Source organism: Tenrec ecaudatus, chromosome 12, assembly GCF_050624435.1.
Source record: "Tenrec ecaudatus isolate mTenEca1 chromosome 12, mTenEca1.hap1, whole genome shotgun sequence".
Classification (NCBI taxonomy): domain Eukaryota; kingdom Metazoa; phylum Chordata; class Mammalia; order Afrosoricida; family Tenrecidae; genus Tenrec; species Tenrec ecaudatus.
Window position 1 is genome coordinate 136,593,304 of NC_134541.1, and position 27,732 is coordinate 136,621,035.

The following is a 27,732-nucleotide window of genomic DNA, read 5'->3' on the forward strand; positions in this document are numbered from 1 at the left end:
CGGGGCTGCCCCGAGTTGGAGCCTTACCCATAGGACAGCCAGCTCCCGTCTCCTGCAGGCACTGCCACAGGACCCTGCGAATACGCCCAGAGAAGTTCCATGTGAAGTACCTGCGTGTCGGGCTTAGGTTTGTAAAAGGGAGGGTTTCGTTTCCCTGAAAGAAGGCCCTTTGTGAGAAGCCCCCTTCACAGGAGAGACCCCCTGTGGTGCAAGGCAATGAAGGGCCAGTTGTGTTGGATAGATCGTGCACGTCTCCACTCCCTGTCCTCTCTGCGGGTTGGCCAACAAACAAGCCACGTGGGCATTGAGTTGTTGGTGCCCAGCCCCGTGTCTTCCGGTGACTGACACAGGTGTGTACCGTTCTCCAGACTTCTCTTAGACGCCACATGCAGTTATTCCCATCGCGTTAATGATTATGACTTTGGCTTTCTCCCACAGCTCTCCCCTCTGTGACACACCCTGGCAGGAATGCACAGGTGACAGCTTTTCTTAGTTACCACAGCAGGGGTGGTGGGTGGGGAAGGGCAGGGGGAACAAACAGGTGACTGGACAGGCAAAGCACTCTTGACCCTTCGAATCACCCAAAGGACCTTGACTGGAGAAGAACCAAAGGCCCTGGAGGCAACAGGCTGCCTAAGATGCTGGGTTATGGCCACCAGTCACTTTGCCTGCTGCCCCGGCCCTGACTGCTGGCTGAAGGAGCGGCCAGCGTGCCACCTTTTTCCTTTATGGTTCATGCTACTTTGTGTTCCCAGAGTCGCCAAATATTTTTAATGTGTTTTTTTAAACGGTCCTTCATTTTTCAAACTGTGTACACATTCAAACTATAAAAGGGCTGTTGAAATAAATGTTACAACGCCACAAATACAACGAGTATATCGTAGTGTCTGTTTGTTGTTTTAGTTTCGCCAGGGGCTCATATCTGTCCTGGAGGAACCAAGGACAACCAATAATGCTCCTTAGCAGCAAAGAAGGCGAGACTTCACCTAGTGTACTGTGGATGCTTTATCAGGAGAGACCTGTCCCTGGAGAAGGATGTTATGCTTAGGAGAGAGGGTCAGTGAAAAAGCAGAAGACCCGCCACTAGATGGACTGACATGGGCTGCAGCAGGCGCTCAAATCACCACCAGTGTGAGGGTGACCAGCCTGTTCTTTCGTACAGAGGCTGGTACGTGCGTTGGCTCCGACTCGAGGGCTCCTGACAACAGAGTAGGTTGGGGATAGGTTAATTGTTTTGTCCTCTTGCTTGCCTCTTTGGAGTATGACATCTTGGTAGGAAAGTCTTTAATAACCAGACTTCCTCAACCTAGATGGTCATTAATTGAGCAACTATTTTTTGAGATAATTATTTTTCACACAATGGAAGGTTCCAAGTTAAAGAAGGCAGTTATATCTGTTGTGGTCCTTGCTTTCCGTTGGGAAGCAGCGTATTGGGGGGAAGGGTAGCACACTTGTCATTTCTGCTCTGCTGGGGGTAAATGGAGTCATAGGATGATAGGGGAGAGGCAGGCTCATTCTATCGGGAGGGGCTTTATGGGAAGATGTGAAGGGGGCATTTCACCATGGTCTTGCATGATTGGTTGGAAATAGGCAAGTGGGTCATGGATCTGGATAGGGCAATTTAAATACTAAAAATGGATTGAGCAACGGCATGGCACTTGGCATTTCTGGTGGGAGGGAATGACATTCTGTATACTGGGATCTTAGTCTTGATGGGGGGTGGGCGATGTAGCAAAAGCCCATTATTAGAGTCTAATTGTGTGGTCAAGACCCTCTTGCTGTCACCTAAGCCCCAGTTGAGACAAACAGTTAGAATGTTGTGTACGAGCAGAACCAAAGCATCTGTCCCAAGACAGATCTCAGGGAGCAGTGTATGAACACAGCATTTAAAGCTGGATTATCTTGACTCAGACTCTTAATAACTGTGTGACCTTGGGCAAGTCACTGAACTCCTACAATCTGATAGTTCAATTTCATCACATAAAACCAAAGAAGTTCCCAAAGAGCTGTCACTGAATCCATTTAGATTCATGGAGACGCTGGGTGTGTCAGAATGGAACTGTGTTTCCTGGGGTTTCCATGGCTGCTTTGTCAGAAGCAGGTGGTCAGGCCTTTTCGCTCCAGCCTCGTGGCTAGCGGTGGAGTGTGCTAACAGCACCCCTCAGAGACCTTCCCTCCGCCCCTTACGTCCAAGTGGGGATGCTGATATCTGCTCACGCGTATTACAAAGATTGGAAAATGTCTGCAGTGCCTGGCATATCATGGAGTACTGTAGGAGTGGAAGTGAGTTATAGAAGCGGCTGTAACAATGGGCCCAAACAGAGCAACCATGGTGAGGATGGGACGGCACTAGGCAGCGTTTTGTCCCTGTACATAATGACAGCACTATGGGTTTGGAACTGTCTTGATGGCACTTAGCAGCAACAATAGAAGTGTTAGGAACTAAGAAGAGTGGCAATCATTGTTTCATTGTCAATAGTTGACGCAATGTGCACTTTGCATCTTTTTCTTTTCTTTTGCCCTGAGGAAGATTCCGTTTCTCTTTCTAATCTTGCACTAGTGAAATGATAGGGCCCCGGGCTTGCAAGGGCGTGAAGACTTGCCTTTGGGATGAAAATGTCTTTTGGAACGTCTGAGAGCTTTTTGTGCTTTTCACTGCAGCTGTCTCATTTTTCTGGCTGCTTCCTGGAGCACAGCCGGTTGCACAGGTTGCTTATCGTCTGGCTTGTCATTGTGAGGGTATACCTCTATGTGCATGCACACCTAGCAATAGGAATCCATCTGACTGTATTATCAGTCACGAATACTTTGCAGTCCTTAAACATTTCATCTAAGACTATTTAATGACGTGGACACGATGTACCCTATTTACTGAGGGAAATGCCAACAGCAACTCTGCATGGACTGAAAAGTTATATTTAAAAACTGTGCGAAGTGGGTACTGTTACGATTCGCCATGTGCCCCCAAGTGCAAACCAAACTCACTGCCATCAAGTTGATGCCAACTCATAGCATCTCTATGGGACAGGCTTGGACTGCCCCTGTGAGTTTCCCAGACTGTTTACAAGAGAAGATAGCCCTGGCTTTTCTCCCAAGGGGCGGTTGGTGGTTTTGAACTGCTGAACTTTAACGGATTGCAGCTCCTTGTGTAACCACTGTGCCACTGGGGCTACCAAGTCATTAGCTAATATGTGGTAGGATTAGGGTTTAGAGCTGGGTGCTTGTGCATGCCACTGCTCTGTCTGGAAACAGCCCTAGTGGTTCTGAGTAGTAGGATTGAGGATGCATTTATTTTATTATCTAGTCTTAATTTCTAGGATGAACATTTGTTGGTTACAGAGAGATGGGATTCTTAAGCGTTTGTAAATATATAAGTTTTTAGAATACTTTTCTTCTAGTTGAAAGGTTGTATCCAAACATGTTTACTGTACCACAAAACAGACCGCCCAACACCGATCTCCCTAATAAATGGATTTCTTCTTTGTGCTTGTCCCTATCCTACTACATATGGTTATCCTGGTGGGATAAGCACTTCCTGCCGTTTTCTAATCCAGAAAATGTTACTGGAATTTTCAACTTGGTATTGTCATATTTTCAAATTATATAAGAGCATAGATGAAATAGTTGGGCTTTTAAAAAGAGGATTTAAATTTGGGGAACGTTTTAGATTTGAGCTTGTCACGTCTTGATGCAAGTTTCTTGTGTGTAAAGTGTGGTTATGAAAAGACTGGTTTCCATGTGCATATTTAAAATATTCTGAGTCATAAGCTCAAATAAGTCATCGACATTATATCTATAACAGAATTCTGCGCTAACATCCCCTCTCATGAAGACGGACATTTGTTTGAGTAATTGCAATAGCAAACACATTTAATTGATGCAGTAGCATTCCTCTCAGAATACAGCTGTCTGTGTGATTTCTGCACTGGACGTTTAGGGAAAGGACCCACATGTCTGTGGACACAGGTGTGTGTATGTTCCTTGGAGTGCTATAAACATAGACGTATAGAAATTAAAAGCTCGTTATCTCCTGCGTCATCCACGTTACAAAGTCTCAACTCGAAAACTACTTTTCTTTTAAGACGTACCGTTTACTTTATACACCTCTGGAATGAAAGAAGACTTAATACCTGTAGTTTGATATTGCTGAAAGAGGGACCCATTCAACACAGGTTTTTCTCACATGCTGTTCATGTTCATGTATAATCTAAAAGTATAAGCACCTATCTGAAAGCGTTCCTAAATGAGTTTCACATCCATTGATACATTGTTTCTTTGACAGAGTTGACAGTATTTGTGTGTCTCCACCCAACCTGCCACCAAAGATGCTGAGAAGCCACCTTTCTGGAAGAGTTCCCTCTTCTGGCCCTTTCCCTCTCCACACATGCACACGCAGTGCCCGCCAGGTCCCAGCGGTCATTGACCAATGGATGATATTATACAGCTCCTGTTCAAGGTGCCAGAATGCAGGTCCTGGGAGGGATGGGGAGTATTCGTATATTCCATTAAAGCTGAATGCCCAACATGCCCGTGTTAGTATTCTTTAAAAGCTATTTATTTTAAAGAAACATCTCCCATCATAAAAGCATGCACCCTCATTGTATAGTAGTACAGCATACTGTTGAAACAGACTAATATGGAAGAAATGTAATTGCTGGTTCTCTCTCTTTCTCTCACTTAGAAACACACATTGATCTTTTACTGATACTTGTTTTTAAAGTTTTTACAAGCCTGTAGTATGCTTTTATTCTTTCAAAATCCCACCAAAATGAGTATTCAGTTTTTAAACGGCAGATTTGCTACAGAGAATAAAAGCCACCTGCCCCTCCCGCTCTCCGTCACCCCCTAAGGTGACTTACTGGGCTTCTGCTGTGTAGTGTATGACTGCAGAGCCTGCATGCACTGCTCATGCATCTGCACGGCAGATGAGACCAGGGCCGGCCCCTGCGCTGTTACTGAATTTCTGTGAGCCTTGTTCTCCCTGTTCCGAGGTTTTGCTACCCTGTGTGTCTAGGACTGATACCTTCGGTTGCATAGCATAGCTGTGTCATAATATTGCTCCTGACCATGCAGCAGGTAAATTCTCTTTCCAGACTTTTGGGACACAACCATATGGGAGTTTAGAAATATGTACAAACAACCAAAAGATACTAAGATGATTCCATTTGGATATTTGTCACATTTTATCATGTAGATGGATCTTGTTTATATGCAAGAAGCATGTATTTAAAACCCCACAGATTGCAAATTATTGTTTATCGAAGGAATACATTTTGACTCTTTTGCACCAAGTGCAGGTTTAAATGGGACGACATTCAGAGTCTTTGTGTGCCCCTATGCAAATCTGCTGCCGTCCAGCCAATTTGAACCACCAGTGACGCTGTAGAACAGAGAACTGCTCCTTAGGGTTTCTGAGACCGTAAGTCTTTGTGGGTGCAGACTGCCTCATCTTTCTTCCTATTAAATGGCTATGGGATTTGAACCACTGACCTTGCAGTTAGCAATCCATGGCTTAACCATGCCACCACCAGGGCTTCGTCAAGGAGCCAATTTACAGTTTTACTTTTTAAAATTTCAAATATACATGATAATGTCACATTAAGATAGTCATTGAACTTGCTTAAGCACGGACATGCCTAAGGAAAATGATTATACTTCTTAATATCATTTTTATATCATCTTTAGCAGGAGATTGAAATGTCTAGACCTTCAGGCATTTACAAAAATAGATGGCACACTGTACAGTGAATTAAATGTGTGCGTTGCGTTTCACTTTGAAAGTTAATTGTGCGTGTCTCCTGTAGCGTATTCATCTGCATGTCTAGCGCTCTGCTGCAAATATCAGCCAGGATTGAAGGTCAAGTCCAAATGAAATCGCTCAGTTATTAAACTCGACAGAGGCTGCGTGTGACACTGATGGCATACATTTACCACTCCTTCCCAGCCCTTGATTTCTTCAGACTGTTGTATTGCTCCATATTCAGAATCAAGTTCATTGATAGCTTTTCATAACAATTAAACCGCATCCTAAGAAGGAGAGAGGGGAGGGGAAAAGTTGCAGAGTGCAATTCAGTTTTGGCTATTTCTTCCTCAAATGAGCTTTTTCACTTTTTAAAATCTTTGTTTGTGGTTGAGACTGTACACAGCAGAATGTCTACTAATTCAACAATTTCTACGTGTTCAATTCAGCAGCATCTTCTCCTTATTAGAAAAGGAGGCTCAACGTCCTTTTCCTATGCTCAGTACCCCCCTGCCAGGTTTATCTCTGCACCTTTGTTTCTTGGTTTGCATTTAGAATCTGTTGAAGGTGGTCCCATTGTTTCTCTCTCAGTACTTGGGAAAATGCCCCTGCCCTTCAAGTCATATCATTAAATTTGCCTTCTGTTTATGAGTTGGGCTGCAATCCACAAGGTCTGTAGTGGGAAACCACCAGGCACCCATAGGGAAAAAGATGGGCTTTCTGCTTCCATCGAGAGAGAGAGAGAGAGACAGACAGACAGACAGAGACAGATTGATTCAGGGAAACACACAAGGGCGGTCCTACCCTCCTGTCACTTTGCTGGTTATTAAAGACGTTCCTATCATGGACTATTGGATGGCAATGAATTTGTTGGTTTCTGTTTCGCTTAGTGCTCAGACACAGAAATTAGGAGGATGGCCAAGCAGTGTTTCATTCTCTTGTAAACGGGGGTCCCTATTGAGACAGAACCAACTCGGCAGCACCTGACAACACACCTCCTACTTCAGCCTGTGTTTGATCATTAATAGAATGCTTCTACTCTTAACTCACCAGCCATCACTGAGTTAATGATTGTGCTCTAACCAAACCGCAGACACGCAACACACTGCATCACGTAACTCACCTGGGAAGGTGAGATATTTCTCTCATGTTGGACTCAGACCTTGAGACCACATTTTAAAAGTAAAACTAAGTTATAATTTCTCTCCCTCTGGTCCCCCATCCCCCACCCCCACCCCGTTACTTATTTACTTCATTACAGATATTTTTCTTAAACACATGAAATGCTAAGTTCTTAGATGTCTTGCCCACCTGCCTGTCCTCAACCTCAGTGAGGTTGAATCAACCTTTGGGTATTTATTAGCAGCCTCAATTATATATGATTGCTGCTGAGAATAAAAGGCAGGGGCCTTTCATTTCAACCATAATTTTCTTCAAACCCTCTAAATATAGGAAATGCCCTAAACCCTCCCCCCTCCCCGCCCCCAATTCCATTCTGCCCTAGTTGATTGAGTTTCGCATGTATCTGGGTTCTTTCCCCCACCATTTTAGTGTTATTTAGCTCTGGTGTTGGAATAGTACTGGGTGAGGTAGTTAATATTTATTGTGCCAACCTGGCTGATAGACAGACACATGTGGGGTTAATTGAAGGGCAGAGAGATAAATGGCTCACCTTTCTAGTTCTCGGGTCTCTTGCTTTGTGATGATCGGACCAGGGTGCAGCTGCCTTAGCCAGTTCCCTGCTTCAGCCGACAAGGCTCACTTCCCTAAAGATCCCTGAGGAGAAGCCTCCTGGACCTACCACATGCAGCCCTGGGTGCTGGAGCAGCTGCATGGAGACTCCTGCCAGCGCTGAGATGCTTATACGTTCACTGACTCGGCTTTCCTCCTGCAGTCAGTATCATTGCGTGTGTTTTGTGAGATGGAGGAGGACTTTGTGGATTGGTGTCGGACATAGGGGCTAATGTTGGACTTGTGGGCTTGGGCAGCACTGGGTTGGGATGTTTTCTTGATGTGCACTTACCCTTTCTATAAAACTCATATGAGTTTCTGTGGATTTGTTTCTCTAAAGTACCCAGACTAACACACTGGGCTTTGTAAAAAAAAACAAACAACAACCAAAAACCAGGCCTGTTAATCAAATGAAGAGATTGATTTGCCTGGTTTTCAAAGGTCCTTGTCCTATATGTTGAAGAAAAAAGAGTCAGACCTGTTGGCTTGAATTAAGGCTAAAAACCTTTCATATAGTTCTATCCCTATGCAGCTGTTCATTGTACCTCTGGGATGTATTGGTTCAGTAATTTTTCCAGATAATTTTGAAGCTTATTGCTTATAGAAAAGGAACTCATCAAAGCAGATGCCAATTTAGTGGATAAATAGTAGATGGATATCATCTATTATATGCAAGAAGAATTTTATTGAAATGTAATTCATATACCAAGCCCCCCCCCCAACCATTCTTGCATTATATGTGATGCAAGTTGCCATTTAAACCATATTTAAGTGTACAATTTTAGAATATTTTCATCACCTCCCAAAGAAACTCTGTACCTGTTACTGGCCACTCCTTACACCCCTTGCTTCCATTCCCTGGCAAGTCACTAAAGCACTTTCTGTCTCTGAATTTCCTATTCTGGATATTTTGTATCAGTAGAGTCACACAGTCTGTGCGGTCTTTTGAGGCTGGCTGGCTTTGCTGCTGTGTGATGTTTTCGAGGTTTGGCTGTGTTACGGCGTGCTTCAGGACCTTGTTACTTTTTACTGCAGGATCCTCTGTGTGTCCTAGTGGAATAGCATTCCACTTTATAGATATACCAACCTCATGGACGCTTGAGGCGTTTCCACATTTTGAATCAGCGGTTTTGAATATTGGCTGCTGTGAACATTTTTTAAAATCATTTTATTGGGGGCTCATACATCTCTTATCACAATCCATCCATCCATCCATTGTGTCAAGCACATTGGTACATTTGTTGCCATCATCATTCTCAAAACATTTGCTTTCTACTTGAGCCCTTGGTATCAGCTCCTCATTTTTCCCCTCCCTTCCCACTCCCCCCTCCCTCATTAACCCTTGATAATTTATAAATGATTATTTTGTCATATCTTACACCATCTGATGTCTCCCTTCACTCACTTCTCCACTGTCCCCCAGGCAGGAGGTTATATGTAGATCCTTGTAATCTGTTCCCCCTTTCTCCCTCCCTTTCCCTCCCCTTCCTGCTGTAAACGTTCTTGTGCAGGGTTTTAAGTAGACATGTTTGAGGTATGGGATTGCCAGGTCTATGGCAGCTCTTTGTTCAACATTTGAAGAATTGCCAAGCTGTTTTCCAAAGTGGTTGAACCAGTTTCTGATCTGATCAGCAGTGTATGAGAATTCTAATTTCTCTACTTCCTTGTCAACAGGAGCGACTGTTTCTTTGATTTTAGCCCCCCTCCTGGGTTTGACGTGATACCTAACTGGGTTTGGTTCTCATTCCCTTAATTACTGATCATGTGAAACAGTTCTTCATGTGCTTATTGGCCATTTGTATGGCTTCTTAAGAGAAATATCTAAATGTACTTTACCTATTTTTTAAAAAATTGGTCTGTCGTTTTTTTGTTTTAAGACTTCTTTTGTATTCTGAATGTGAAGGTTCTTATCAGATATAAAATTTGCAAATGAATGTTTGCAACACCCATTCTGTGGGTTGTCTTTTCATTTGATAATATCCTGGAGCACAAGCATTGAAAGTCTAATGTCTCTTTTATTTTTGTTGTTGCATCAGATCATGAGGATTCATACCTTTTCTTCTGAAAGCTTTGTAGTTTCAGCTCTTACTGTCTTTGATCTATTTTGAGTTTATGTTTATGTGTGATATAAAGAGGATCTGGTTGTCCATCCGGGAGCACTGATTGGGCTGCTTAACTGCAAGGTCAACAGTTGGAAACTACCAGCTGTTCCGAGGGTGAGGCTTTCTACTCCCGTAAAGAGTGAGAGACTGGGGAACTCACAGGGACAGTTCCACCCTGTCCTGTAGGGTCCCTGTGAGTTGCCATAGACTCCATGGCAGTGAATTCAGGTGGGTTGGCTATTTATTGAAGACTGGTCTTGCTCATTGAATTGTGTTGGCATCCTTGTAAAAGTCAATGGACTGTAAATAGCACATTCATTTGTATACTTTCAGTTCTTTCGTTGAACTGTCAGTCCATATGTCTTGACCACTGTGTTTGGTAGTAAGTTTTGAAATTGAGATTTGTGAGCCCTCCAATCTTATTATTATCAGTATTGTTTCTGTGATCCTGGGTCCCCTTTTCATATGAAATTAGGATCCACTTGCCAATTTATGTAACCAAGCCAAACAATACAAACCCAGAAACAACAAAGCTTCCTCGGATTTTGATAAGGAGTGTGATGGATGCCATCATATCACCGTGATACACAGAGATTGTTGAAGTCATCAAAGATTTCGTTTTACTAGGATCCACAGCCAGCACCCATGGAAAGCAGTATTCCAGAAATCAAATAACATTGTATTGGGAAGTATGTGATTGAAAGTAGTAAAAAGCAAAGATGTCACCTCAAGGACCACAATGCACCTGACCCAAGCCATGGCATTTTCAGTCACCTGATAGACACGGGAAAGCTGGACAATGAATCAGGAAGACCGAAGAAATGATGCTTTTGGATTATGTTGTTGGCAAAGAATGTTGGATATACCATGCACCGCCAGAAGAACGAACAAGTCTGTTTTGGAAAAAATATAGCCAGAATACTCCTTAGAAGGTGAGGATGTTAGGGATTTGTCTGTTTTACGTTGGACATGTTCTCAGGTAGGATCAGTCCCTGAACCCTCAACAAGATGGACTGACACAGTGGCTGCAACACTGGGCTTCACCCATCGTGAGGATGGCGTAGGACCAGGCGGTGTTTGCTTCTGTTTTACACAGGGTCACTGCCTGGTACTGGCACCCACATCTCCACTAGTAATCGCAAGTCAGATTCAGAGCAGATCATGTTCCTGGGAGTATGCGTAGAAGTCCGGGTGTCTCTGGAGAAATCGCTGCAAACCCAAGCTGGAATTATTTGAAGACATTGGCCTAGACTTTTTTTCATCCTTTGCTTGGCTTACATTTTCAAAAGAGACAATATATGTGGCAGTCTGGGCTAGGGCATTTGCTTCATAGTGGTTTTCTCTTCCCATTACAATTTTGAGATCAATGAAAATGTGATTAAATGAAGATAATCCCTGAGAATGTGGTTTCCTATGGCCTTTGCTGTGGGTTCCAGTGGTAGGGCTGCTAACTGCAAGATTGGTGGTTCTAATCCACCAGCTGCTCCAAAGGAAAAAGGTGATGAATTTGCACAAGAATTTACAGCCTCAGAAACACGAAGAAGCAGTTTTCTACTCTATTCTATTAGGTTGCTGTGAATCAGAACTGGCAGTGCAGTGGTTTGGTGGTGGTGGTGGTGGTGGTGTGTGTGCTGTCAGCATTTTAAAATGAAAAACATTGGTGGTCTGATCCGAGTGTACCTGGCTTGACTTTTTCCCTCCTCTCCTTTATCTTCGTAGAGGACTGAGTACACATGGCTTCAACAGGTATTAGTAGGAAATTTAGGTATTTTTCTCTTACAGCCAAGTCAGCTCACATTTTTGTTCTCTTTGAAAGCCCAAAGCACTTTGCGAGGTGCTTCTGCGGGTGGCAAGGCCGAGGAAGAGCTCCCTAAGGTCTAGGTGACAATGGTCCCTCCAATCTGTCATCCATCTCAAGGTGGAACAGGGCTGGGCGGTGTTTGGTTTGCATGACCATGAAGTTGCCAGGCGTCTGTCTGGGCTGACTAGGCAGCCACTAACAACAACAACACAACAGCTGTTGACATAGCTCCAACTGAGGCCCATCGTTCTGCCTCCTCAGCTTCTGCTCCGCTTTCTCACCGAATCCTTCTGGTCAGTGCCAACCAGATGAAGTTGGAGTTCCTTGGCATAGCCTTAAGATCTTTGGAGTGTGGCTGTGGCCTAGCCACACGCCTCACAGTGCACTTTCCCCTGAATGCACTCTGCCGCTCCCACCCCCAACTCCACCTCTCTGCTCTCCAGGGTGCCCTCCCCCAACTCGCTCCTTTCACAGGCTGCTCAGCGGGGCGAGGCTGGAGCTGAAGAGTTGGCACGGGCAGTTAGTTCTGAGCAGGGCTGTTAATGAATGAATGTGAGTCAATTGCTGAGGAAAATGGTAAAATGGACTTCTACCTTATCCGTATAGTCTTGTCAGACCAAAAAGAAAATTTACGTTATGAGACTACCTGGTAATTTCATGTGGTGTTATTGGTTAGCTGCCTCTCTGTCTAATTTGCATCTTTCCCCCCTCCTAGCCAGCTAGCGTGTTCATAGACTGAGCTTAATGTAACTCAAGTGCCTTTTAAAAAAACCCCAAGAACAGTGCTCATTTTGGAATGAAAACATAATATACTTCCTCTTCTGCCTCAGTTTCTTTACTTGCAGTTTCTTTACTTGCAGTCATCCTTTCGCGAAAATCCTCAGCCACAGTCACCCTCGTCGTTACCCTTAGCCTCATATTCTCATTCATTCTCTCTCTGGAGCTCCAATTAGATATAATTAGACTCCCTCACTATAGCATTTTATTTTGCTATCCGTTTTCTCATTTGTTAAGGTGGAACCTTTGATTTTTGACTTGTAACTTTTTAAAAATAAATTTAACCCTAGTTTTCCCTCTAAGCTCAATTTTAATTGTCACATATCACAAGTTTGGGTATGTTATTTTAAAATTTCTTTTTCCGTTCAAAATAATCTCCAGTTTCCTTTGAGACCTTCTTTTTCAGCCATGGGTTATGTAGACGTGTGAATCCAAGTGTTTGGAGGTTTTCCTATTGTCTTTCGTTATTGATGCCTAGCTTTAATTCCACACAGCCAAAGAACATCCTATAGCCACAGTTTTGTTTGTTAACCTTTGCTAAGATTTGTTTACCTGCATGATGTGGTCTGTCTTGTCTCTGTGCATTGCTGTGGTTGTGTGGAGTGTCCTATAGGTGTCAACCTGGTCCAGTTAGTTGTTAGCATGCAGTTCTTCTGTAGCTCCATCGACTTTCCATCTGCTGCTGAAAGAGTGTGGAAGTCTGGAGCTGTAAATTCTGAATTACTGCATTTCTTTCTTTAATTCTGGCCCCTTTTGCTTCCATATACGTTGAAACTCTCTTAGGCGTGTCCCCATTTAGGATTGTTATGTGGTGAATTAACTTTGTATGTCCCTCTGCCCTTTCTGCAGTGCTCGTTGCTTAGAAGAGCACTGCTGTCTAGTGCTAATGTAGACACTCTAGCTTTCTTGTGATGAGCATTGGAGTGTTATAACTTTTTGTTTCTCGTGAGTTGCAGTTTTCCTGGTTCTTCGAGTGTTGTGTGATTTTCATTATATCCCTGACATTTTTAGTACTATGCTTTGAGACTTCTGTGTCTTGTCTAAATCGCAATGAAAATGTTGGGAGATTTATTTTAGCAGGCATGGGATTCAGGTTCTAACCAGGATTTTGTGGATTGTGACTTCAATGTCAGTTCTGTTTTCAAAACCTGTGTCTGAGCTCTTTGTAGCTGACCTGTCTGATCAGTGTGCCACCAGGTGGCCACTGGACATGCTCAATGGTGTTATCCCATAGTTCGGGCTTGTTGAACATTTGTATTGAAAATTATTCAGCTGTTCAGAACGAAGTCTTGAGTTTTTCTTGGCCACCCAGGTGAAGCAAAGCTGAGTGCCAACTGTCTTTCTAGCCCACCCTGAGCGCATCACCAGAGATGACATCCTTGCCAGTTAGCAGATCCCAGCCTCCTCGTCCAAGGACTGCTTTCAGCAAATGACTGCAGGCATTTCGTTCTGTGGGGAAGATGCTTTTTGTGATTCTGTCTGTCTTCCTGACTTGCCTTATCTGCCTTTACCAGGAGCTGGACACAGTCATGCTTTATTGTATGTAGGCTTTCCTTTCGTGAATGAGAGGTGCCCATTTCCTCCCGATCTTCTCTCGCAGCTAAATTAAGACCTTTAAGATAAAATAGATTTTTTTCGATCCTTAGGTTTAGTAATTCTCAGGACCTAGCTCAGTCTTTGTACGTAGTAGACCAACACTTGATAAATATTTGTTGATGTTTCTGCCGTAATGGAGCTTGCGTGTTCCTAGAAACAGCAAGCATCTTGCTACTGGGGAAAGAAAGATGTGGCAGTCACTGGAAAGCTGTGTAACTTGGTAACCAGTCACAGAGCTAAAATTGGTGCCTCAGGAGGTTCCTGGGCCATACCTGCAGGCATCTTACCTCAGCGTGGCTGGAGGCTGCAGAAACAGATGTGAAGAACGTCCAAGGCTGGGAGAGTAGACATTCTGGCGAATGTCTGAATTGGTGCGTGGATGGTGGCTGGTGAAACAATGCAAACACAGCTGAGGCTCTGAGCTGCAGAGGAGGAGGAGGGGGGGTACCCACCTAGGGAGAGCAGACCCTGCTTGCTAAGGCCAAGCTAAGTTGAAAAGCTTCCCATGCTGGCTGAAGATTTTCATCCCGCTGCCTTGCTTAGGAAGCGTACAGATAGCCACTGGCTCTGCCGTGCTCTAACGATGTCATTCTCACTTACCAATCGCGTGAGCGCTCAGCCGCGTTACAGGCAGCACAGAGGGCCTTAGGATTGAGCTAAACTCCCTTGTGTTAGCCTCTGCACAACTGCAGGTGTGATTTTAAACATGTGCCTGGGATTAGCCAGAGTTGCATTGCTAAAAATTAGCTGTGGACTTGCACCTATCTATTGATTTCTTACAAGATAACTTAGTTGCTCCAGAATCTATCATTTATTTGATCCTGACTGATTGCTAATAGATTTAGGTTGCTGCCCAGGAAGCTTGTGGTAGTTATATAATTTAATGTCAACTTAAAGATAGATAAAAGTGTGGGGGTGGAGTTCAATCTGTCAATCAGGTGCCTCCTTGTGGGTGTGACCTTTTCATAAGGAGAGTCCTGGGAACCTTCTCTCTCTCTCTCTCTTTTTTTCCCTCTCCCTACCCTCACCTTCCTGTTGACAAGCCACACCCTGTGGTGTGCCCACCACCATTGGATCCACACCACTCTGTGCCCATTACATCTGCATCATTACACGTGGCTGCGTGAGTCTGAAGAGAGACTTAAGGGCTGGTATCAGACTTAAGGACTTGAGTTGGACTGGGCTGGAATATTTTCTCGATATACAATTACTCCTTAATATAAAGAAAGCTCCTTCTTACACATCTATGAGTGTCACTGAATTTGTTTCTCTAGTCAACTCAGTCTAACACAAGGTTTTACCACTATTCTCTGGTCAGTGATTGGATTTCAATTGTAAGCTGTGAGAATCATATTGCACATAGCCTCTGTCTCTCAGTTGTGATTAGTTTAGTTTTGTGTGTGCCTAAATTTCATCTGAACTATATTAATGGCACTCACAATTTGACCATTGTTCCTGCTATTTTTAAAAACCAAGTGACTGTATTACAATATAGACAGCCTTTTCTTTTATTGACTGTAATTTATATTTGGACTGTAAAGGTTTTTGTGATAGAAATACATTATAATCAATTAATGAATGAATTGGTTTCTTGCAATTCAATCTGGATTATATACTTTGCTTATATTTTAAATGAAATAGAGATAAGTATGCATTTGAAGTATATAGTGAAGTGTATGGACAATGTAGTTCAGAGTCAAGTGATTTTGCTATAAAAGCAGTGTCTTAAGAGCCAAACCCCTGTGAGGAGAAAAATCACAGCCACACTTAACTTGGCATACTTTTTTTTGGTGGGGGGCACAAAACTTTTCCGAATGAAACTACAGAGGCATCTTAGCATTTGGGTGCTAGTTGCATAAGGCTCTGGTAATTTCTCAGTTCACATTGTCAGCATTAGGTGCTAACTTTGTTGCTTTATGTCAAATTTTTGACAGGAGATTCCAGGGCAGGTTGTATTTCTAAGATGTTACACAGTGAACCGATGTGATGCTTTCCATATTGTCTGCTCATTTAGGGAGAAAGATCAGACTTTGTGTATGTCCCATAAAGAGTTACAGGCTCAACCAGGACTTTAGACGCTGCCCTTTCGAGGTGCACAGCATCCTTCATAGGTCACACCAGAAGGATCCAATTTGGATTTCACCTTAAACACACCAGTAGCAGATTAAAAGACTGGAAATACGTCCACGGACCTCAGGATGGACCTGTGCTAAGTGTGAGAAGGAGCCGAGACTGCTATCCCAAGGCTGTGAATGAAGAAGTCATTAGACTTGCGTTGAACGTGTTTGCCTTGAGGATGCTCAATAACAGCCACTGAAGACCACCATATGTGTGCTCTTCCCATACCCGGGGCCTTTCAGTGACGTGTGTAGTACAGTTCTGCCTTTATAAAGGACCATTACTGAAAGTTTCCTATAGCCGACCCTTATGGTTGGTGTAAATAGTGTCCAGTCACCTAAGTTGTTAATCTGTACAAATCTACAATTCATGTATGAAAACAGTTCTATGCACATGTCTTATTATTCTTGACAGTGTTTCAAACTCTGTACCGGGGCTAAATTAATGGTAATACTAATAGAGCTACCATATGCCCCACTGGGATCATTTATAATGCCTTTAACAAAATAATCATGTTTCCAAAGTGAACCAGGAACATGTATAAACTATAGATAGATGAATGGATTTCGAGCTCACACTTCATTGTAGCCCTGATCTAAGAATGGCCCTACTCAATACCTGCCCCCATGAAGTGATCACTGAAAATATGCGTGCTAAACCAAGTGTGATTAAGAAAGCAGATGATGCCTGGCTATCAGAAAGCATAGCATCAGAGGTCTCAAGGACTTGTCTTATAACAAGCAGCCATCGCCCTGAGGCATCTGCTAAGTCCACATGGAAGAAGCATACCAGCCTATGTGATCTAAGAACTGGAAATAATAAAAACCAAACCCTGAGGAGGGAATGATCTTAGAGCCTAAATTCTGAACAGCTAGTGTATGGAAGGCTATGGATGACAGTGAACGCTCAAAACCCATTCGCAGGGTCCCCCACCCGAATGAAGCCTCAAGAGAACCCCCTGTGACAGGCCTGTTTATCAAAGTACTGCTAAAGGGCGGCCACTGCATTGTAGTTAGGACAGTGTCACGTGAGCTGTATTTTACTATTTCCTACTTTGTTTTCAGTGGAGGTTTTTCTCTTTCTGCCATTGTGGGGCCATTTGTGCTTTGTTTTGATTTTGTATGTTTTTCTGTATAGGAAACTCAGGATGGGTAAACCTACAGAGACCACTGGATGGTGGTTTCAAAGGGACATGGCAGGGGGAGGGGCAGGAAGTGGAGCGCTCACAACAAGGAGCACAAAGAAGAAACGTCCTGAACTGACAGTGATGGTGGCACAACTCCTGTGAAGGCGGTTGAACTAGTGAAATGTGTGATGTGTGACTTGTGTTTGGGTTAAACTATTAAAAATAAACAAAAGAAAACAAAACAACAACCAGTCTCGGAAACCCGCGGGGCAGTTCTGGCCTGCCCATAGGGCTGCAGTGAGTTGGATGGCAGAGGCTTGTTTGATCTTGAGGGCTGGCTGAGAGGAAGTGTCACAGCTGTCAGGCATCATAGACGGACAGCAGCTGTTGACTTGGTTAACCACCACAGAATTCCATCTAGGAAATGCTTTCCAAATGGGAGAATTGAAGAGATCACCCAAGCTACTTCAAAAACGTTTGTGGGGAGTTTCATGATGTTTTAACTCCATTTTCCCAAAAACCCTTCGAAGCCCCTGGAAAAATTCTGGAAGTGGAGAGGAGCAGGGGAGCAGTGGCGGGGGGTGAGTGTGCCCCTGAGAGCTCTTTAACCGCGGCTGGCTGAGTGGCCCTCTCTGTGGGGCGTGTGCTGCTGAGCCCACGCTCCAGCTCAGGAACTCTCTTGATGTAGTCGAAAGGAGATAGATACCCTGCGAGGGAACGTTTGAAACGTTCATGGAAGAGTCCACGATCTTCTCGTCCCGTTTTCTTCCCCCATGAACTCTTCCACCTCACCGAACTGGAAGGAAAGCCCAGAGGTACACATGGCTCTTCTGGGGTTCAAGAACGGTTCAGCAAGCCCGCTGGGTTATCATGTAGGAAAAGTAGATCCAGAGAAGTTGTATTTGGGAATTTTGAAATCGCTTTAACCTCCAGATAAATCAGTTTGAACTTGATCCCTGCAAGCCAGTGTTTCCCAAAGTGAGAAATACTCCCCCTGGGGTGGGGGTGGGGGGCACTGGGAAATCTACAGGGCTGCCAAAGCAGCTACCTACACTAGTTCAAACCTGGGGAGGGGGCTGTTGTTCTGAAAAGGGGGGTTGTAAGCCAAGTTAAGTTTGGGGACCATGCTGTAGGCAGTGAAGACCTATAAAAGTGATCACGAGGGATTTTTGTAACGTTTTAAGAGTTATTTGGATTTGAAACAAGAAGCAGAGCTTTCAGCTGAGAGACTTGACAGTCCTTCGGAAATCATGGCTAAAGATTTCAGCTGTTTGCTTAATAGGCAAGTTACTCATTTGTCAGTCTAGAAGGTACTTGGTCAGCATTCCATTGAATAATTTCTGAAAACAGGAGTCTGCCTCCCTTCCACGTCACGGGGCCTCCTCCTCCTAGTTCCTATCACAGCACTAGGTATTCCAACACCATTGTGGCCCCATTTGAAGGAGTTAAAGGTTCCTAGGAAATCTCCAGTCACTTTTTGGTGTCTTTTTTGATAGTGACTTGAAAAGATGGACCCTACTGAGATACATGACACAGAGCAGCAAATGTCAGGTTTGTTTTACCGACTCAACAGGATACTTTTTATTTTATTGCTAATACACATGCCACACAGTCCACCGACTTACCTACTCCCAGAGCTGTGCCACTGTCCACCACGGTGGTCTGCAGAACATTCCAGTCATGCCCAAAAGAAACCTCGGGCCATCGCCACTTTATACTCCGATCCCTCTCTCCTCCCCACCACCCCAAACACAGTTTACTGAAAAGAAAAGGAAGCAATTCTATTTTTCATCACATCGTCACAAAGAATAGACACTTAGAACTAAACTGAGCAAAGTGCAAGAGCTGAACTCTGCAAAGCACAAACTTCTGTTGCAAGATAGGGAGGACGACGGAAATGGACACTGCCCTCACCCTTTGACCCGCATGTCATCCCAGCTGTCTTGAACTTGGGTCTTAGCGAAACATCTCCACCAAAAACCTCACTGCCATGGAGTTGATGCCAGCTCACAGCGCCCCTGTCGGACAAGGTAGAGCTTCCCTGTGAGTTCCCACGACTGTAACTGTTGACAGGAGTAGAAAGCTCCAGCTTTCTCCCGAGGAGTGGCTGGTGGTTTCAAACTCCTGACCTTTGGGATCACAGCCACTATGCCAGCAGGACTAGTGAGACACCTCCTCTCTGCCCATTTTGTATGTTGAAGGCATATGCCTGGCTGTGATGGATGCTGAGGTGTGGGACGCCCGAGGTGTGAGACGCTGGGTGAAAAGACCAGAACGTCAGCCTGAGCTCAGGCTCCAGGGAAAGTTTCAAGTGCCGGATAACTAGGAGCTCACACTGGTTTTTAAAGGAACGCCTGCTTTGTCCAGTAAGTGCTGAGCTCAGAGGCTTTTTTGTGTAGAGGAGTTAGTTACACAATGAAAAAGAGTTTTCCTCACTCTCCAGCAATTCATGATCTCATGAGTAAAGTGAATTGGAGACGAGAGAAGCCAGAACCTATTGTAGCGACCCAGATGCAGTGGGACTGGGAAGAAGAGATGGCAGGGACCTTACAACGGTGATGAGTCATTGCATGGGGTTCGAATAAACAAGGGCTTTTGCAGTGCTGTTTGGTCATCTGGTGCTTTCTGTTTGCTAGCTCAACCCTGGCAGCAAGGCTTAAGGTTCATGAGCCAACTTGGTTGGGCCATGATCCTCAGTGGTCTGGCAGTTATGTAATGACGTAATTTGGCACTTCTGAGATGATGTAGTCATCCTCCATGTTTACACAACACCAATTTCTCCTCACAGTCTGGTCTTAGACACCTACCCATGTTGGTGAGAGAGGAGAGGGTGTAAATGGAAAGATAGCCCGTGTTCTCGGATCAAATGACTTCACTTCATACGAAGGCAACCTTCCCCAAACAGCCCTGTCAATGAAACCCACTACCCATCAAAATCCCAGCAGACTTTTTAGTAGAAGTCGGCAAGCTGGTCTTCAAGATCCGTATGGAAGAGCCACAACAATCTGGGCAAAGAAGCAAGCTGGAGACTTAGAATTCCTAGTTTCAAAACTTACGACAAGCCTACAGCCATCAAGATGTCACTCAGTTTGGTGGGACAGTACTCAGAGTCCAGATTTTTTTTTTTTAAAGTTGGTTTCCAGTTGATTCCAACTCCTGGAGACCTTGTGTGTTTCAGGGTAGAACCGCACTCCAGAGTTTTCAGGGGTTGTGAGTGGGCTGTGATCCACATGGTTGGTAGTTTGAAGCCCCCAGCTGCTCCTTGGGAGAAAGGGAGGCTTCCTACTTTTGTAAACGGTTACAGTCTCAGAAACTGAGTTGGCATCAATTAGATGGCAGTGAGTTTGGAGTTTGGCTTAGTAATTCTTTTGGAAGTAGATCACCAGACCTTTCTTCTGAGGCACTTCTGCATACATTTGAACTGCCAGTCTTCCAGTTAGTAGCTGAATCCTTAGCTGTTTGTGCCACCAGGGACTCCATTCCAGAAGTAAATTGTCATACAGTCATTGCATTTTTACTGCAGTGCTTTGCAACACACATGAAAATATTACTGTCTAATTTTAGGGATTCTTTAGTGTACCTCAAAGTGTTTCAATGTTTTCCGACCCACAGCAACCCTGAAGGACAGAGGAGAACTGCCCCTGTGGGTGTAAATCTTTCTTGCGCCGCGTAAGACCTCGCCATGGCTCTGGGACTCGTTTATGCATATATGTGCTGCGTACACTAAGACAGCATCCGATGACTGAGGCTGGGAAGCGCGCCTGCTGCTTCTGACTGAACCTGCATGTTTGACTATTAAGACAGACCTAGGAACGGCACTGGCTCACAATCTGGGCACTGCCAGTGCCTCTTGAGCAGCGACGCCCCACTTTGATCTCTGCTGGTTTGCCTGTGCTCAATACCTCCTGTAAATGTCTGACTTACTTCCCTCAACAGAACTTTTCAAGGCCAATCCACGTGGGAGCATCCGGACTTCACTTTCTTTCGGGCTTTTGTTTTTCCCTCACCTCTGCTGTGCTTTTGATGAATGCCTCCTTTCTCGTTCCTCTGGATTTCTTTTTCTTGGTGGCTGCTTCTCGAGTTGGACTTAGGCCGTGATCTGAGGAATGAATGCGCCACCACATCAGGATGAAAGACTGTGAGAATGGAGACTGCCGCGCAGCCCTTTTGTGCTGTACAATCTGGTGCTCGAAAGGGAATAGATAGGAAAGAAATGACGAGGGGCTTTGAGCTCATTGTTCGCTTAGTGGTTGATTTTATATATTTTAAGTAACATTTTAATTGTAAATTAGATGAGGGCTCACATCTCAGACCGTCAACATTATATTCCATAGTTTAAACTGCTAGTCAACCCCTGCCCATGATTTCCTCTTCACCTCGCTCACCTCTTGATTTCTTATCTTCCTCTTGGGGACTAACTGCCATCTTCCATTCCATCCGAGTTAACACCCATCCACAGTCTAGCCCAGGGGCGGACAAACTCCAGAGATGGAAGAGCTAGTCCTGTGCCTCACACAATTTAAAAATTATTCGAGAGATATAAATTTATTTTATAAATGAAATCACCATTATCTGAATAATATCCTTTAAACATTTTTCATTTTTGACTTCAGAACCTCATGTTCATACTGAAAGAGCCCCATGGCTCTCGAGCTACAGTTTGCACCCCCATCTAGCCCATGGCTTTATCTCCTCACCCTGGGTCCCTCCCCGCCTCTCCTCTCCCCTCCATGGGTTTTTCATTATTAAGCTGTGCACTTGCTTTGGGTTTCCTGTTGACCTTTCCACTTGTCAGTAATCCTATCTCCCTTGTCTCCTTAGCCTCTGAAAGAAGGAAACTGCTGTGTGTGTTCTCTTGTTCTCATTTGTTAATTCCCACTCGTAGGCCCGGCCTGTTTCAGGCCTGGTCTGATTTTCAGGCTGTAGACGCATGCGTGTGATCCTGGCTTCCATCCCTTCTCCCATCACATCACTGGCCCTCAGCAGCCACCGCCTCGTTTCAGATGGCTTCCTGCAGAGGGCAGGCTCATGCAGTGTGAAGCTCCCCCAGAGACAGGTCCAGCAAAGCTCTTTGCATCGATGAAGGCTCTTTCTCCATGAACCCCAGAAGGACTCCTCCGTGGGCTTCCTGCCGTTTCCTCCCAGGATGACAATTTAAATCCAGTTAATCCAATGACAGGCTTGTCTTGGAGGTCAAAATTTATTTCCTCTTGACAAAATTTGCTGCTGCTGACCCTAGGTTCCATGGAGTCGTTTTGATCCCTGGGGACCCCAGGTGACAGTACACTGCCCTGTAGGGCTCATGGGGCAGGTCCCTCTCCTTGTGAGGTCACCTGCATGAGTTTGAACCAAACCACCTCTCTCTCAGCAGCCAGGTGCCTTCCCATTGTGCCACCAGGGCTCCTGTGGGAAGGTTCTGCTCTCCTTTCACGTCCTGCCCCTGGGAGATAGCCCAGGTGTGAGAAAGGATGGTGCTAACTAGCTTGCTTTCCTTACAGTTCAAACCCTGTAGTTAGGGGTGAGTCGGAGTGCCACCATGGGGGATTTGAGTTCATCCTGGTGCCCCTGAACTCAGGTCAATGAAGTCACTACACAGCTACCATGGGGACTTGGGTGCTCGAGTTATTTAATCATGGAAGGCTCCATTTCCTTGTCAGTAAAATGAATGTAGGAACGAACTCTTTCCTATGGAACAAGTGACATCATTGCTGATGTCAGATGGATCTGGGCTGGAAGCAGAGAATACCAGAACAATATTTACTTGTATTTTATTGACTATTATGCAAAAGCGTTTGACTGATCATAACGGACTGTGGAAGCCTTGAGAAGAATGGTGGGTTGTGCTCATGTAGCACCTGGACATGGCCTGACACTGTGCTCAAGACATGGGGCCAAACATAACAAGGGCAGCGAGGATGACCCGGGGCCGGGCAGGGTTTCACTCTGTTGGGCATCGGGTCACTCCGAGTGGGAACCAGCTCAACGGCACCTAGCAGCAGCAGCAGTGGCAGGAGCACTCAGAGTTGGAGTGGACGTCACCACAGGAGGGTCTACACTGCTAAACAAGCGTCGCTTTCTGTGCGCACCACACCTGTAAGGCTCCCTCCACTGACGCCCAGCTGCGCACACTCCACAGGGAGGGAGGCAGCGGCTCTTCTGGTTTGGGTGCTTTTGTCGTTGTTGAGCCTTGCTCAGACCCACGTCTTCTTTGTGGGAGATCCAGACAGTGCAGGATGACAATGACCTTGATGGTTCCATCTCCTAAGGATGGACAAGGAAAGTCTTATCTTAGGTCACAAAAGTAGTCCAGCACGTGCGACAGCATACCATTCATTGAACTGGATGCAGCAGGACCTGAGATGTCATGGTCACAATTGAGTCAACGTGTCCTTTGTGCTCCCCCCCAGACCGTGTCCCTTTTGTGATATGACCAAAGTCCACTAGAATGAGCCTGAAATGAAAACATCGCTAGCCTTGTAACCAGGAACAAAGGTGACTCTATGGGAGACGTGTGGCCACCTTCGGTCCAGTCAGGAGCAACTCAGCACCAGGCAGGCCTGGGTGGCGGCAGAGCACAGACGCTCGGCCTTTGCAGCAGGAAGCTGCTGTTGGGTTTCAAGAGAAGGACGTGCTGATGAGATCTGGGTTTTGAAAAGACTGCTTTGCCATGGCTGGGATGAGCTGGGTGGGAGCTTGGACCAGGGAAGATGGCAAGACTTCGCTGTTGAGACAGGTTGAGAGCTGGGCAGGATGCTGTGCAGGTTGGGTCTGCCTTGTACAATTGGGGGGAGTGGGGTTGGTTCTCTGAAGACATGAGCCCTGGAAGAAGACCAGGTTTGTAGGCCAAGTGGGAAGATCATGACTTCGTTTGGGACACTTTGAGTTTGAGATGAGCAGCCGTTGAGACCTTCAGAGGTTTGAGAAAGGAATCCCAGGTGTTTGCCGAAGTGGTTGATTTGAAATGAGCAGAAGACTATCCAGAGCTTCCTTCTGTCCAATTAGCTAATTCAGGACAATTAGCAAGTGTCCTGAAAGGAAGGATCCCATTCAGAGCTACCCTAACAAAGCGCTTGGTTGGGGGGTGGGGGACACACGGGGACAGAGATGCACACACCTTGGTGGCATCCTCTCAGACTGCCCTGGTCAGCACTAAAGATGAAGGTATTCAGTAGACAAATACTTAAGAGTGAGGGATGGTCAGTATATTAAGGAAATGAACGTGCACAGGCATTTTAAAAAGAATTTGCTCAAAACTGTTTGAGGGGGAACTGATTGCTGTAGGAAAAATAAGCCTGTCAGCTGAGTCAGGAAATTTGTTGACTAATAATAAGATTTAGAGGCATGTCTGCATTGTCTGCTTATACTTTGCTGTGTTTCAAGTTTAATTTTTTGCCAGTGTTTATTTGTGTAATTAGAAAAATAAACAAGCTGTTAGCTGGAACTATAATAACTTGATGATATTGCCAAGGGTGGGGAATAATCAAGGTGGAGCCACTGCCCCAGTGTGGCAATGGCGAGTGCTCACTAAGTGGAAGGTCGGTGGTTTTGAACCCACTAGCTATTCTGGAAGAGGGTGGGGGTGGAGAGACCTGTCCGTTTGCTCTGTAAGGACTGTGGGGCAGCTCTGTCCCGCCATGTTGGGTCGCTATGAGCCAGAGTCAACATGGGGATGCACGTGAACAGATTTACACATGCTTCTTACTGGGCTGGGTAGACAATGACATCAAAGAAGATAGGTCACTACTACCATGACAGAAATAAGGGGTTATTTGAGAGTACGACAGATGCCCATAACTTAGATGAAATGGACTAATTTCTAAAAAGGCATCAGCTATCAACACTGACTCCAGAAGGCAGAGGAAATCTGGGTAGACATAAAAATAAGTAAAGAGACTGGATTAGTCATTTAAAACTCCCCACAAAGAACAGTCTAAGATTAGCTGGCTTCACTGGTGAATGCTTCCAAATATTTAAAGAAGAATTTATAAGGATTCTTCCAAATTCTTCCAAAAGACAAAATAAACAAATAGAACAGAAGAAAACATTTCTCAACTTACTCATTGAGGCCAGTATTACCCTGCTTCCTAAACCAGACACAGCCATCACAAGAATCGAAAACATCAGCCCAACACCTTTTCTAACCGTACCCCTGGCCATCAAGCCCATCCTGACGCACAACGACCCTGTATAGCAGTGGCGTTCCACCGGTGGGTTGTGACCCCTTGGGGGGGGGGGGAAGTTGTTGAATGATCCTTTCACAGGGTCGCCCGATTCATCACAGTAGCAAACTGACAGTTATGGAGCAGCAGCGAAATTAATTTTATGGTTGGGGGGGTCACCACACATGAGGAACTGTGTTAAAAGGTCACGGCATCAGAAGGTTGAGAACCACTGCTTTATAGGGTTTGTGAGGCTATAAATTGTTATGGGAGCAGGTAGCCTCATCTTTCTCCAAAATTTTTCAACAAAATACTAGAAAATAAGATCCAGTGATATAAAAATGTTACACACCCCGAGCAAGTGAAATTTATGAATAGGAATGTGAGGTTGGTTTCACACCTAAAAGCCAAGGAAAGAAGCACACGATATCAAATGATCGTCTCCATGACTACAGGAAAACACTGCACAAATCCAGCACTGTGATGAACTGTTTTCTAATTACAGTCGGAGGACACATCTTTAGTCTGATAGAGTGCAGCAGTGAAGACCCTATAGAAACGACCAACCCCTAATGGTTGAAAGACTGAATGCTTCCTAAGATCAGGACTGAAACCAAGGCCCGCCACGTCTCTCACCTTGGTCCTGGCCAGTTGGGCGAGAGAGAGGAGCAAAGGCAGGCAGATCACAAGGAAGGAACTCCAGTGATTTCTGTTTGCAGACATCATGAGCGTACACACTCCATCAATCACACCTGCAGGAATCCACATGGACCGTGAGAGTGCTAGGGGCTTGGATTCAGTGGGATGCAACATAAATATGTACTAACTATGTTCTAAATGCGGAGACAACAGAAAAGCCATCAGCTGATGAACGGAGACACACACTGGTGTGTGAATATATTAGTCTCTCATAAAAACAAAAACAGGAAGCGCTGATTCATGAATGTCAAAAGTGTGGTGCTAAGTGGAAGAAGCCACCAGAGACCACATATGACACAATTCGGTTTATATGGACTGTCCAGAACAGGTAAATCCAGAGAGACAGAAAGTCAGCCTGGTGGTTGTCTAGGACTTGGTGTAGGGGAGAAGTTGAGGGCAGACTGGTAACGGGACCAGGCAGGCCTCGGAGGCAGTGGGCTTTGGCCCAGACCACCATGATAAAGTAAGCCCCATGGATTTTTGGTTTGTTTCCCAGAGTATATAAAAGCGATGTTTACACCGCAGTGTAATCTGTGAGGTGCAGGAGCAGGATGGAAAAGTTGGGGATATTGTGAGAAGGACCCAGCTGGGGCTGAGTCACAGCGAGCACACCCTGTTGGAAAATGGTGCGTAGAGACGTGCTCAGCACAGGTGGCCCCGAACCTTCCCTTTTAGAGATTTTAAAAAGCACTCTCTGGGAAGCACGGTCAAACCACATGCAATAAAACGAGGCGGGCCCATTTTGGGGTGACTTTGGGGAGTGATGAAAACATTCTGGAATTGCGTGTGGCGCAGCTGTGCGACTGTACTACAGATCAGAGAATGACGCTGCCACTGGAAAATGGTTGGGCGTGTTGAGTACCATCCGGAAAAAGTGCACCCAGAGGGGGACAGTGTACAGATCTGTACATGTTTCATGCCCCTACTTCTGTTACATTGCACATGTCATGGTTCATACTAGAGCAATCTGGGCACAAAAAGGAACAAAGTTAGTGAAGCTTCTTGGAGTCCTCTCTCCTCTGAGGGCCTCTCACTACAGAATGTCGTGCCTGCTGCGTTTGGTGATGACAGTCCTTCACAGGCTCCGGATTCACCGTGTTAATAGAACATCCTGGAAGCCTCATTGCAGTCGGTCTCTGTGCCAGCACTGCTAACCCCTCGCAGGCATTGTCTTGTCCTGCGTGCCCTGACCACACTCCGGTGGAGGGCCGCCCTCCCTACCGTGACACCCCTGCCAACAATGCCAGAAGCTTCTGTGTATTTTAACTGTGTTATTATTCAGAACATGAGCACATCAGCCCCCATGCTGGCTAAGTACAAATCAGGCTCACTGCCATCGAGTTGATGCCAACTCATGGAAACTCTGGGCTAGCATAGAACTGCACCCGAGGGGTTTTGAGACTGTATCTCTTGAGGGGCTTAGAAAGCCGCCTTCTCCCGAGGAGCAGCTGGTGGTTTCGAACTGCCGGCCTTGAGGTTGGCTGCTCAGCCCGTCCTCATGTTGGAGTAAGGCTTTCAGAGGAAACGAAAGCATGTAGTATTTGCTAGAGTTGACCCTCCAAGGGGCAGAAAAACACGAGGTGGTTACTGGTCAGTAACAAGACAGGTATTTTGAAAATGCACACCCACCCCTGCCTCAGGGGCAAATAGAGACAAGCCGTGGTGTTTGGATCTTGTTTGATGCTAATCCCTGTATTTCTGTTTGTTTTCTAGTTTTATGTGCCAAGAACCTTGCAAAAAAAGACTTCTTCAGTAAGTAAACATCCTTTCTTTTTCGGTGCTATCTGCCATTATTAATGCTCTTCACATATTTCTGACCTTTGACACTTGTAAAGAAGCACTGGGTGTGTCCTTGGCAAACTCCGGCCCTTCCTGAGGAGAAA

At 45.2% G+C, this 27,732-nt stretch overlaps 1 protein-coding gene across 2 annotated transcripts in view; it reads left to right on the forward strand.

The window, feature by feature from the left end:
* Window positions 1-27,732, forward strand: part of SMURF1 (SMAD specific E3 ubiquitin protein ligase 1) — a 78,149-nt gene that overhangs the window by 35,850 nt on the left and 14,567 nt on the right. For both annotated transcript variants that reach the window (XM_075565046.1, XM_075565047.1), the window contains exon 2: window positions 27,563-27,601. In XM_075565046.1, the coding sequence (XP_075421161.1) occupies window positions 27,563-27,601 (39 nt within the window). The remainder of the gene's footprint in view (window positions 1-27,562; window positions 27,602-27,732) is intronic.